General features: G+C 44.5%; 1 protein-coding gene across 2 annotated transcripts in view; it reads right to left on the bottom strand.

Moving 5' to 3' along the window:
- The window catches only part of KREMEN1 (kringle containing transmembrane protein 1), a 31294-nt gene that overhangs the window by 1857 nt on the left and 16451 nt on the right, over positions 1-12986 (bottom strand). For both annotated transcript variants that reach the window (XM_040611457.1, XM_040611447.1), the window contains exons 4-8: positions 7812-7936; positions 7193-7346; positions 3569-3901; positions 2795-2953; positions 905-989 (exon numbers count right to left, since the gene is read on the bottom strand). In XM_040611457.1, coding sequence (XP_040467391.1) covers positions 905-989; positions 2795-2953; positions 3569-3901; positions 7193-7346; positions 7812-7936 — 856 coding nt within the window. The remainder of the gene's footprint in view (positions 1-904; positions 990-2794; positions 2954-3568; positions 3902-7192; positions 7347-7811; positions 7937-12986) is intronic.

Raw genomic sequence — 12986 nt, 5'->3', positions numbered from 1 at the left:
TGGGAAGCTGCTGGTACCACTGTGTCTGCGTTACTGCTACACTGGTAACGCAGCAGCTTCCATGGCACCCGTGACACCTTTTCTTTCCATCACCTGCTGCACAGTTATGGAGGTTTTTGGAGCATTTTGTTGGTTGTTTCTTGACCAAATGCAAAGTCAGGCATTCTGTTGCTAGAACACTTGCTACCCTAATGAAAGCAGTGACGTTGAGCTAAGAAGCCTGTACATATTCTGTTACTAATTGTTGTTAATATAAATTTATTTCCTTGTCTATTTAAGCCTGTTTGTGGTATGCAAATACAATATTCAGCATCCCCCATCATGTCATTCAATGAGTGTCCATCTAGAGGACACAAAAATCACTTGCTGTAAGTGTACAGAAATATAGTAACAAAACTATGTTGTTTCTAATAGCCAAAAACCCCTATAACATGTAAGAGTCATACTATAATACAGATTTTCATTTTTGTGATTCTTTTTTGAACCATCTTCAGTATTTCAGTAAAAGAATCTAGCCTAAATAGATCTAATTTTTTATCCCCAATCCCCCAATCTGGGATGAAGTTTCAATTTTTTTCCCCACAAAGCAGTATCTTAATCTGACCCCTTCCCACCAATGCCAAATGTCTAATTACATCTGCCTCGTTACGTAATGTCACTCAGTATAAGAAACCTTTTTATTCCTTACATACATATCTTGTCAAAACAAGACCAAAAGAGATATTCTAGCAGTAAATGTTACTGTAACAGACTGGGAAGTTAAAAAATGTGCTTATTACGTATTTGTATCTTTTATGAGGATTTGCATATGGCCAGTCTGACAGTATCAGAAGGCAGAAGTGTACCAGGTTTGGTGCAGAGCTGAGATGTCAGTTCTCCAGGGACAGTTTTGCTCCATACTCACCTCATGGTAATGTGGAGAAATATCTTTGCTGTTATGGCTGTAACACTTAGGATGAGCAGTGCTGTGAGACTATATATTGTCCACTCTGTAAGAGAGAAGAGGAGGGAGAAGGGAGGAGAAAGTAAGAATATTGCACAGAAGAAACACATAACATTCTGATGCTTTATTCAAAACTAATTTGAAGATGCCTTAAACCTTAAAACAGTATCTTCTGCAAAGACTGGCAGGAACATGTAACTCTCAGTCAGAACCGTTTTTTTCCCATGCAGGAATGTTCCCTATAAAATTGAGAGCTGGGAAAGTCCAAAGCATATGCCAGTAAAATTATCTAACTAGTATCCAGGAAAGGAATCAGAAGTCACTCAGAGGAAAATTTAAAAGCAGATTAAACAACATACTAGAATATATGCTACCAGTAGTAACTCTGTATTTCCAAGGAGATGGACTAGTTTTGTATCAGTAATTACGTAAGTAATCACTAATGGGGTTTATTTTCCCTTTCTAGAGTCTGCTGAGACAGGTGATCAGTGTTTGTGGTCTGTTATTTTATCACCTTACACTGAAGGCTCTTGGTCATTGTAGGTTACATTTCAATTTTGTTCTGGTTTGGCTTTTTTAAGTCAAAGAGGCAAGACTTAAAGAACAGCTCGGTAGATTGTGACATTTGAACAATTTAAGAGATAGGGGCTCAAAAGGAGCAGATTTCTAAATAATTCAATCATCTTTTAATTTGGACTTGAATAATCTTGCTGTGGGAGGCTACATAATGTCGAGGTGGGAAAAGGATGGCACTCGATGTAACTCTAACGTATTTAGCTAAACTAAATCTAACTGAACTGCCTTGCAAGGACCTTGAATTATTATAAACAACTGAAGAAAGGCCATCACTCTCAAGTCCTGAAGCTCAAAGGAGGAACAAAAGGAAGCCTAAGTTCCCTCCTACCCGGTGCCCCCTCCTCAAGACACTGACAGTTCATGACGATTTCAGTAGTATTTTCACAACCACACAAAACCCAAGGGTGCAGCTTCACCCCCGGCCGGTGTACCCAAGCCAGTTTAACGCCAGGCAGCTGAAGCGCAGCTGCTGTACGTCAGGGCCCAGCACCAGCGCACCTGCCCCAGCCCTGGGCAGTGCTGCAGCCTGACTGCTGAGGGCAGACGGGGCTCACGTGCCCGCGTGGTCTTACACTTCAGGTCGGGGATGCAGACAGCTGCAGGACTACACAGCCATGAGGGTCCTTAGTGTGAGCAAGGCCCAGCTTCAGCAACACGTAACAGTGGGTGCCCAGGGTAGTTTATAGACAGGAAAGACCAACGGTGGTATTCACCACGAATCCATTTCCAGCCTCCACTTATCTACAACTCAACAATTTCCTGAATGAAGTGATGTCTTGAAGGTGAGTTCTAGACACAAGACAGTTCTCAGCTGCATCTCCCCCATTAACTTGCTTCATCCTCGTATAGCCCTCTCTGTACAACTGCTGTAGCTTTTGTGTACTGGGGTAACTGGGAGACATCCAGCATGCAGGCCATCCCAGACTCTACCAAAGCTTGCTCTTTTTTCAGCACCCTTTGCCACCTCTAAGGTACGCACTGGTCCTCGAAGCTGATGCTAGTAAGAAGGCTGCTCTGACTCACATCTTACTCTTACGTGCTTTCATTCTCAAGGATTCACCACCTCCATGCTATTTCCAACTGATTTATGCTCAGGAGTGAGTTTTGAAAAGTAATGAGAGCAGCAGTTAGTGGCAATTAGACTAAATGAAAATTAATTTATTAGTTAGAGGCACAGTGGATCAGATAATGTGGAGGAGAAGGCAAAGGAAAGAGTGGCTCTACTTGTGCCTGGGCAAAATGTTTTTCTGTTTCCACATTTTATTGTAACATTACCAGGCATGGAGCTACTAGGGTGACTTGGGCTGGTTGTGATGACATAGAGTATCTTTGATGACCGGGCTGCATTGATGCTGAGATTTGCTTGTTCATTTATCTTCTCTGAAAGGCTCTGATTCACTGGAATCTTGTTTTGATGCACGTTGTCCTTCACAGCTGAAAACACAAGAGTACGATTACAATAACGATTTCTTAACAGCTGTAACGACTTTACTTTGCGCTTGTGTTTGCACGGGCATGTGCTGCGCTCCAGTTTACTTACAGAACTCAAATAATCAAAGTATGTCTGATGCAAGAACAAGCCTGTACTTGACCAAGCTGGGGTTCTCAGAATTTTTCTGGAAGCTAATTGTTCACCATAACAGCAGGTACAACTCAAGGAATAAAATGTTTTCTCCTGATGACTTTCAATCTGAGTGGAACAGACTGTTGGAAAGAGCCAAGATGAACCAAGATGCAGATGGGCTCCTGGGTTTTTTTGTTTTGTTTCAGCTTTGTCATTTTCCAATCTGTTTTGACAGGCAGGTATGTATAGGGTTGAATTTTTGAAAATTTTAATTCTGCTATTTAGGACAGTTGACTAGAATGTTCCAAATTTAGAGAAATTTTAATGAAGCTTTTACCCACTGAACAGTGGCAACAAGATAGATGAAACACCTGTAAACACAAGAGTTAAAATATTTGCCCTTTTTCTGCCACTTCAGACAACTCTGTGAATTAAATGCTTTAATGGCTCACTGAAAGGTAGAAACAGTAACATTAGCCTCTTACCTCTGTATCTGATAGCAAATCCCTGGGCTTGATTGACTTCATCTGAGAAAAAGTACAAAATGACAAAATCCAAAGAGATGTTAAAGGTGTGGGGAGGCCGGTTCTTGCCATTAAAACGGGCTAGAACATGATAGGTATAGCCGTCCAGCAATTCCACCATATCTGTGGCATCTTTGATTTCAAAAAGGGCAAAGCTGAAGTGGATTTGAGATGCTCCTGGAACTTGTATGGTCCAGTAACAGACTTTGCCTGTGCCGTATGTGTCAGGAAAATCTGGGGAATAGATCACAGCTGTGGCAGAAGTGTAATTCCCTCCACAGGCACCAATAAGGGCTGTGAAAAGAAGAGAACAAGAAAAATGGAAGTGAGGGGAAGAGATTATACGTTCATTATGCACAGCTTCAGCACTCTGTAGATTCTAATACCCAAACGTGACCGGAAGGTGCAGCCTTGCTACCCCGGCAGGGTGCACCAGCTCTCACACCAGTATTCCTCACCTCCCACAGCACCGGGGGCATGGCTACCATATTGCATTTGTTGGGGACACATTCATTCTGTCTCATTACTCTGAGACCTACGTATCAATACTGAACACTGCAACTCTCCTTTCTGTTTGTATGCAAGCACGTACCCCTTCCCGCATCCTTGCAGGCACAGGACAAAAGCTACATCACTGATTCCAGGACTTGGATTTGATCCCTGCCGGGCAGGCAGGTGAATTAGTGACTGTAAGTCCCACTGCTGAATTCCTGAAATCCCTTCACAACATTGCCAAACTGAAAAACCAAATCCTCACAGCGCAGCTGAGGTGGAAGGCACCCCGGGACATTGCGCAGCCCAACCCCTCTGCTCCAAGCAGGAGACGTTGTCTAGTTGTGTCTTCAGCCTCCACAACCTCTCCAGGCAACCTGTTTCAGTGTCACCCCCACCATAAAATAACTTCTTCCTTAGGTTTACATGGATTTTCCTGCATTTCCATTTGTGCCTGTTGCCTCTTGTCTGTTCACGAGGTGACAATGAGGAGAGTCTGGCTTCCTCCTCACACCCTCCCATCAGTTATTTATACAACATGAAAAGATCCCCCCTGAGCCTCCTTTTCTCAAGGCTGAACAACCCAGGATCTCTCAGCCTCCCCCTGTATGAGTGACGCTGTAATCCCTTGATCACCTCTGGGGCCACTGATACGAGCTTTTTAAGCGTCCTGTCTTTTGATCTTGTCCAGTTAATGTTTGACCTTACCTTTCGGTAAGTCACTTGAAAAAGATCCTGTTACAAAGTCGAAAGAAAATCTTTCAGGTTTCTTGCTACCTTTTATACTCAAAACAAGCACATGCCCAGGAAATCCTTATATTCCTTGACACCTACCCAGATTCCCAGTGCAAACTTATTTACCAATGAATCCAGAGAGAAACTCAAATGCCAGTCAACTGACTTGATGCATATATATATATATATGATCTATATGTACACATATGTAATTTTAAAAATGTATTGTATACAGGTATATATGCATGTATATGTCTTTATATCTATCTATATCCCCTATATACACAGTATTATATATGTATTACACAATAACTTCTTTAACGACAAAACTGTTTGGATCAGAGTTACTGCTCCCTCATATCATAGGCTGAAGGACTGAAGAATCGAAGTAGAATTATTTTCTCTGAAAGCTTAATTAAAGCCCTGTAACAGAAGCCTGTGAGAATGGAAATAAAGGAAGCTAAGTGTTTCGAAGCGTCTCAGTTTTCACAGGCCTCTGAGAAAGGGCTTTAATAAATACAAATTAAAAGGGAGCTGGGGGAACAAGAACAAGAAGTAGCATATGTCTGCCAGAAAAATCACGTGAAAGCATTTCTCTCTTTCTCTGGAGGAAGGCCTGATCATGGCCTGAGCAAGCCTCACACTTCAGTGCCATGCTATGAAAGACCTTACAGAGGAACTGAAAGGATATGAAAGAACAGAAAGAATGTGACAGACCACACAGAGGTACTAAGGTCCACAGAGGGGTTTGTGTTTGGCTCCAGGCGAACCAGAGCCGCTGATTGAACGGAATAGATAGAATTGTTTCAATAGATTGCCTTGATAGAACTGAAACTCGTCACAGATATCAAACCTCCTCTTTGCAAATGGCTCACAGGTATTGTTACATTTGGCCGTGCTGTTTGTAATTACCGAGTCACATGATGTTCTTCAAACCGGCAATATTAACTAAGAATGCCAATGACTAGTGCTCTGCAGATGCCTAACAAAAGTACAGCATCGCCCCATATGGAATGGGAATGCTTTCCCTCTCTCATTTCCTTCTAGCGCTGGCAGAGTTCTGTGTTGTGGGCCTGAGTGTTATAGCTTTAGCCCACGACAGCAGCACTCAAAATACATCAGCTTAATGGAGGGTGTGTGTGCGCACGGGGATCGGGTGAAGGTTCTGGCCATATGACATAATCTGGAAAAAAGGAACGAGATGAGCAGGTGTTGCTCATCAGCAGAAGAGTTACTAGGATGGCAGTTACTAGAATGACTTCTCTTACCTGGCCATAGCTGTTTACCACAAAAGACAGTGCAGGTCCTCAGGGTAACATCGTGCTGAGCCCTCGGTCATTCCAGAAAAGGAAAGCTATGAGGGAGCCTTTACCCATCATGGATTTGGGAGACCAAGAGCAAGAGGAAACAGCGGATGCTGCAGTGTGACGCTATGTGTTATCTCAGCGTTGGAAAGCAATGTGCAACTCTGGTGCTTCTTTTCGTATCTTGGGGAGAATCTGGGAGTGAGCAGAGTGACTAATTCCTGTCTCGGCTGAAATGTCTTTGTGTCTCATGAGCTGGGAACCACAGTTTTAAGAGTAAGGAGAAGGGAAGTTTGGTTGAATGTTCAGAAAGTGGAGAACGATGCCACTTTGAGTTCCAGAAAGTTTATAACTTGACTTAAAAGGTAGCTTCTACATCAGAGGCAGCTGAGATCTGAGAAGCAACAATGTATCAGTGCCTACTGTGAACTTTCCCAGTACTCCCAGCTATACTGGGAGCCTGTACTGCAGCCAGAGAACTGGGTTCTCACAGCTTCAATCTCTGAAGTTACGCAGCTGGCACTGGTAGGCACACTGGACATAAGAGCAGAAAGCAGGATTTCTCTGTGTAAGAAGTTATGAAATAATCAATGGTCATAATAGCAACCTCATTCTACTACGCTGCTTTGTGATGCATTAACTGGGTTATAGCGAGTCTTGCCTGGTTTAATTAAAAAAACCAAGATGGTGTAGACTGAAATTTTATTTGAGGTGCCTCATCTAATCACATATCTACTCTCTGGTAAGGTCAGTTCTGAAGGCGTCTTTCTGTGACATGCTGTTTGTGATGGCCAAGTCAGTGGGGAAGTAAAAGACAATCCTCGGAGCATGAGTCAGTTGCCTGAGCAGGCATCATTTCTCGGAAGAGCTATTTCACATCATTAGTGGATGTGAATTTTACGCAGAAATGGAAAGCAGCTTGATTTTATACAGAATTTAGGTGTTTTGCTGTTTCGTGTGCAACAGTTCTCATTGCATTTAAACCCTTTTCCCTAATTTGTTGAACATTTGAGGCCCCTCCTTTGGGAAAAACTGAGCCTGTTTCAATACTTACTGTCAAAAAGAATGACTCTGCCATCCCCACCGCAAGGCTGAGTATGGTCTCCAAAGCAAACACTGTTGCATTCCGTACTGGCTGCCTCCCCATATCTCCAGTAGTCAGGATTATTTCCACAGAAACAAGCATAACCTGATTCCATGCCTGCAAACTTTGACAACAAAGATGCATAAGGAAAGGAGGGATAATATTTAAACAAGTGACAGCAGGAGGTTTTATGAATAAGAAAGCTGGCAGCAGAATATGTGTGTTTTGGAGAAGTGTGATTAGTCAGAGGTCACAGGGCCCACCACAAACTATTTTTGTTTGAGCTGTCAGGATGCTACTTAAGACTAGCGAGAAAGATGGGATGGAGGGCCATCAGGGCGCCTAGCACTCATAGCTGTGGCAAGCAAGCATACTGTCTCCTAGCATCCCGGCATTAGTAATTAGTCGTTTGTCCCGATTGCTCTGGATGCAGAGAGAAGGCTAGCTGCCCCGGAGCACGAGTGAGACCTTAGAACTCCTAAAGGAAAATAAAACAGGGGCGGGGGGCAGAAATACAAGAGTGTGCTATAGGCATATTGCCATCATCTGTCCTTGAAAACGTTTTGTAAATGTACGTCAAAGAAATCACCTTAAACTGTTGACTTCGGCAGGAACTGATGCACGTTTGGATAGTAAGTTTATTGGAGGTCTCGCTGGTGCCAGTCAAAGGTGGTGGCTCCCCGTGGTCCTTGTAACAGCCCAGATTCCCCGGCACTGGCAGGAGTAACAGACAAGAGTCACTCTAAAGGTGTGCCCGAGACACCCAGGACACAGACCACTTCACGCACCACCTGGTTCCTAAGCAGCTCTCTACGTGCTCTTGCCTTGATTTCGCAGCATGGGAGACGTTACTCTATGCTAGATCCTTGTCAATAATTTTCCAAACATGCCCAGGGATAAATGACAGGTTGTGAAATCGTAACTTCTTAGCAATATACCTGCAATACCCTGTAGCTGGTTTCTGTAAGCTGCAGTAACACAGACAAGATAAATACTTGGTTCATTTCTCCTCATAGAGACAATGAAAAAAAAAAAAAAAGGCATTAACTGGGTTCAGAGGTTTTGTGGCCTTTTTTTGACTATGATTGTACATATTCTAACCATGTTAATTAAACAATGTGATTTCCGTCTGACCTTCAAACCATTCTGGAAGTTTTCTAAACAAGATATTTGAGGAAAGGAACTGGAACTCTTTCAGGATGATGTGTGGAAAGTTTTATGGGAGGGACTATATACTTACATAGGGGAATTTCCTAATACTTAAAACTTAAAATTCCAATATGAATTCAAAGTATCATATTTTATGGTACGTACAAAAAGATTCAAAATGAGCAATATTACTGTTGTAAATGAACACCTATTTATACTGTATTAATATAATGTTTCAAGGCGCCTTGGTCACTGTGGGAGGTCAGAAAAAGTTTTCCCCCTTCAGTGCATAATTTGTCCTCTGTTTTTGTTTTGGTTTGGTTTTGCACTTTTCATCAAAGCACTGGAATTTACCCATGACTACTAGAAAGAGGATGTGGGGTACAATACAGTGCTGTGGAATGGCATAAAATTATCCCTCGCCTACTTGTCATATCTGCTCACATACTTGGAATTAAATCTATTACCAGCTCTTGTGGTCAGATGATTTTTCTCCCCGTGCCAGGCTGACAATGATTATTTTTTTGCCCACCTAACCTCCACAGCTCTGGGTTCTGGAAGGCCCATTTCTGGGATTTCTTATACATGTCTATGTGCAGCAGCCATTGAAATAATGCCCTGATTTCAGAACTTGTTTGTCTAATTCTAACAAAGATGGTCTCATCCCTATTCTTCTGGAATATTAGATATGGAGCTTGTAAACTGATGTCAGCTCACCGTTAAATCGATCATCCTGACACCTGGAACAGTCAACAGGTCTGTCTGAGAACCAGCTCCCAGGCTACGTTGCCCATGGCAGCCTCCTTACTTTGAAGAACGAGGTTAACCCATCTGTTAGCGACCAGCAAATATACTAGTGTGTACATGATTATACTCTTAAGGAGGATGATCACAGTATCATAAAGAAGAATTAATGATGTTGGGAAGATAATTCAAGTATGTATATTTCTTTAATAACTAGATAATGTTGCTTGAAATTCTCTTCATAAAATACTTTGGTTTTCTAAGAATCATACAATTTCAATTATAAACGCTCGCACGGAGTTATGGCTTTGATGTGCCCTGCAGCAACCTGAATATAAGTACTGAGACGTCAAGTTGCAGCCTGATTTAGCATACCTCTGGAAATCCCCATCCGCAGCCGCACCTGGCGCAGCGCAGCTGAGCACAGAACTCGCAGGGAGCTCGGCTTTTTGCACAGCGCATGAAGGATTTCACTGCCCTGAAAAAGCTTCCTAGTTAACCAGCTTAGCTCATTTTCCTCGGAGAGCTGGGATTTCCTAAAAACATATATTTTATAATTTTTTTTTTTTAAAAGTAGCTTTATTGGTGAGACACTTCAGCCTTGTCTCCAGAGGATTATACTTCAATATGTTCCATGCTAAGAAACCAGACCGAGTAATGTGAAAATTTCTTACATTTTGTAACTAAATCAGGCATACCATTCGGGTAAATCCTAAAGCTAATTAGTCTCCTTGGTGTCCCAGCAGTATTTTAACTTTCTTGTATCTAGCAAACAAAATTAGTGTCATGCGATTGGGAATAAGCAGGGGAAGCATTGATATAGCCCAACAGCGCACAGTAATTTCCATGCCAGTGCCCAGGATACCAAATCAACAAACTACACGAGCCCAGGGATATATGCTCAGCTAAAAGCACTTTAGTAGTCCCACATCGAATATATGATTAAATATTCTTCCGAACTGGGACAACACAGACAAAAAAATGACTCCCCTGTATGCACATATGATTTTGATACACCGGTTCTTCCTACGGCTACTGACGGGCTGGCTCTGAGCCCGGGGCACCACCGCGTGGCTACTGCAGCGTAACCAGAGGACGTAGTATAAGCTTAACAGCAGAGAGGAGAGTTGGAGAAGCTCTAAGTGGCAAACGCTGTTCTGCTATCAGATCCACAGTGGTCACTAATTACTGCCTCTTCAACACCACTTTTAGTGTATTAGAGCAATACACTCCTCATTCACACCATATTAAACCGAATCAGGATGCATGCATAGGGAGCCACTGACCATGTCCCCTAGCCAAGACAGTACGTTCACGCGTGCAGAGCAGCTCTGCAAAAAGGCCCCAGAGGTCCCGACAGACAGAGCTGGATGTGAGGCAGGAGCGTGCTGTGCAGCAAAGGCGCCCGCAGGTCTGCACTAAGCTGGGCACAGCAAGACAGCAAGGGGAGTGATGGTTCCAGCCCGTCCCTGTCAGGACCACATCAAGACTCCTACGTTCAGCTTTGGGGCCCCCAGAACAAGACGCTGACTGACGGGGGCGAGTTCAGCAGAGCACCAAGATGCCCAGAGGGCTGGAGCCCCCCAGCCCCTGGGGAGAAGCGGCCGAGGGCTGGGGCTCGCTCAGCCTGCAGCAGACGAGGCATCAGGGCTCCCCCGAGCAGCACTGCAATAGCCGCATGGAGCCCAGCACCGCATGGAGCCCAGCACCGCATGGAGCCCAGCACCGCATGGAGCCCAGCACCGCATGGAGCCAGCACCGCATGGAGCCCAGCACCGCATGGAGCCCGGCACCGCATGGAGCCCAGCACCGCATGGAGCCAGCACCGCATGGAGCCATCACCGCATGGAGCCCTGCACCGCATGGAGCCCAGCACCGCATGGAGCCCGGCACCGCATGGAGCCAGCACCACATGGAGCCAGCACCGCATGGAGCCCGGCACCGCATGGAGCCCGGCACCGCATGGAGCCAGCACCGCATGGAGCCCAGCACCGCATGGAGCCAGCACCGCATGGAGCCCAGCACCGCATGGAGCCCTGCACCGCATGGAGCCAGCACCGCATGGAGCCCGGCACCGCATGGAGCCAGCACCGCATGGAGCCAGCACCGCATGGAGCCAGCACCGCATGGAGCCCGGCACCGCATGGAGCCCGGCACCGCATGGAGCCAGCACCGCATGGAGCCCGGCACCGCATGGAGCCAGCACCGCATGGAGCCCGGCACCACATGGAGCCAGCACCGCATGGAGCTCCATGCGGTGCTGGCTCCATGCGGTGCCGGGCTCCATGCGGTGCCGGGCTCCATGCGGTGCTGGCTCCATGCGGTGCTGGCTCCATGCGGTGCGTCCCTGGGGCTGGAGAAACCTGGTCGGCAAACGGCGCAATGGGGGCTGATCCTGGAGGTGGCCCTGCCTTGTGCAGGGGGCTGGGCGGGATGGTGGCCTGAGGTCCCTTCCGACACAGGGTATCCTACAACCCCGTGTGCATGTATAAAACTATATATATATATCTGTACATATATATATATGAAGCAATGAACAAACAAAAGAATTCCCTAGACCGGCAGTGACTGTTTAGTTACTCTGACCTTTAACAATTTCCAACATAATCTTTTGCCCTAATTTGCTCTTAATGTTCAGCCTACTACAGAAGCACTGTGGAAATGAGGCAGTAGATGTTCTGCAGTTACTGTTCGTGCTCATCAGTGATGTCTTACTGTTACAGTCTTCCATTTGTATCTATTTGTTCTCCTGTGCTTACAAGGTCACCTCTTTTGGGCAAGCATGCTATTTTTCTTTTTAAGCAGCATCTGATATGATTGGGTCCTGGCAAACACCAGAGCTTCTGCATATTACATGTTAAGGAACATGTATTAAAACACGGAATTCATCCTTTTAAGCTCAAAACCACATGCCAGCTAAGCTCATTGAGGCTTCAAGAGCCTCCTAGCTTTTTGCAATGGTAGCATGCACCATCTCAAATTGCACAAGCTACTCTCTTTGTTCTTGCGTTAAAATGCAGACAGGTCAGTCTTTGCAAGTGATTGATACAGCTCTGTATGACTTACCTTGCTCTGCCATTTAACACTTCATCAATACTTCAGTCAAAATTTTTACATGACCTACATGCACACAGGAAATATGATAGCAGTAATGAAATCTGTTTATGGTAAAAGACTCACGCGGGCCAGAAACACGGAGATGCAATTACGTGGGACAGCAAGCCTTACTTTCTTTCACCTTCTGGGAGCGTAAGTTGTTTTTTCCTTTGAATTTCAATCTAACCGCATTAACAAAGAGCCCCAAAAAGTCAGGAATAGCTGCAACATTGCAAACAAACCATCTAAAGCATTCAGTTATGAACTCTCCGTGCGAGATGCACATGTTCTCTCAGGACTCAGTGCTGCTTGCCTTCTATTTTGTTTGTGTCCACTCCAGCCTGCTTAGCAGACAAGCCACCAAGAGGAGAGGAAGAAAAGGAAGGACTAAGCTCCGACCAGCGTAGCTACCACTGTCTTCTGTGATTATGCCCACCCATGCTCATCTAACACTGCTGAACTCTGTATAGCATGTTTACACATGCAGAGTGCCAGAACACATTTCTGAATGAAACATTCAGTGTTACACATAAATATTAGTGATCAAGACACATGATATAATCATGTGAAATCATCATAATGAAAAATTCTTAACTGTAGGTTCTTAATTATTGTTACAGTGCATCGTTGCATGCAAATCTCTCCAGGCAATCAAGACAGTTCATGCTGTTGGCATTGTAGTGATATTATGTGGGTATAGTTTATAGGTAAATTATGCTCCAGATACTTGTCTTTTCTAGTAGTAAATATAATTATGGAAAAGAAGCTTATATAA

This window comes from Falco naumanni, chromosome 1 (assembly GCF_017639655.2).
Source record: "Falco naumanni isolate bFalNau1 chromosome 1, bFalNau1.pat, whole genome shotgun sequence".
Taxonomy (NCBI): Eukaryota; Metazoa; Chordata; class Aves; order Falconiformes; family Falconidae; genus Falco; species Falco naumanni.
This window is presented reverse-complemented; position numbering and strand designations above follow the sequence as displayed.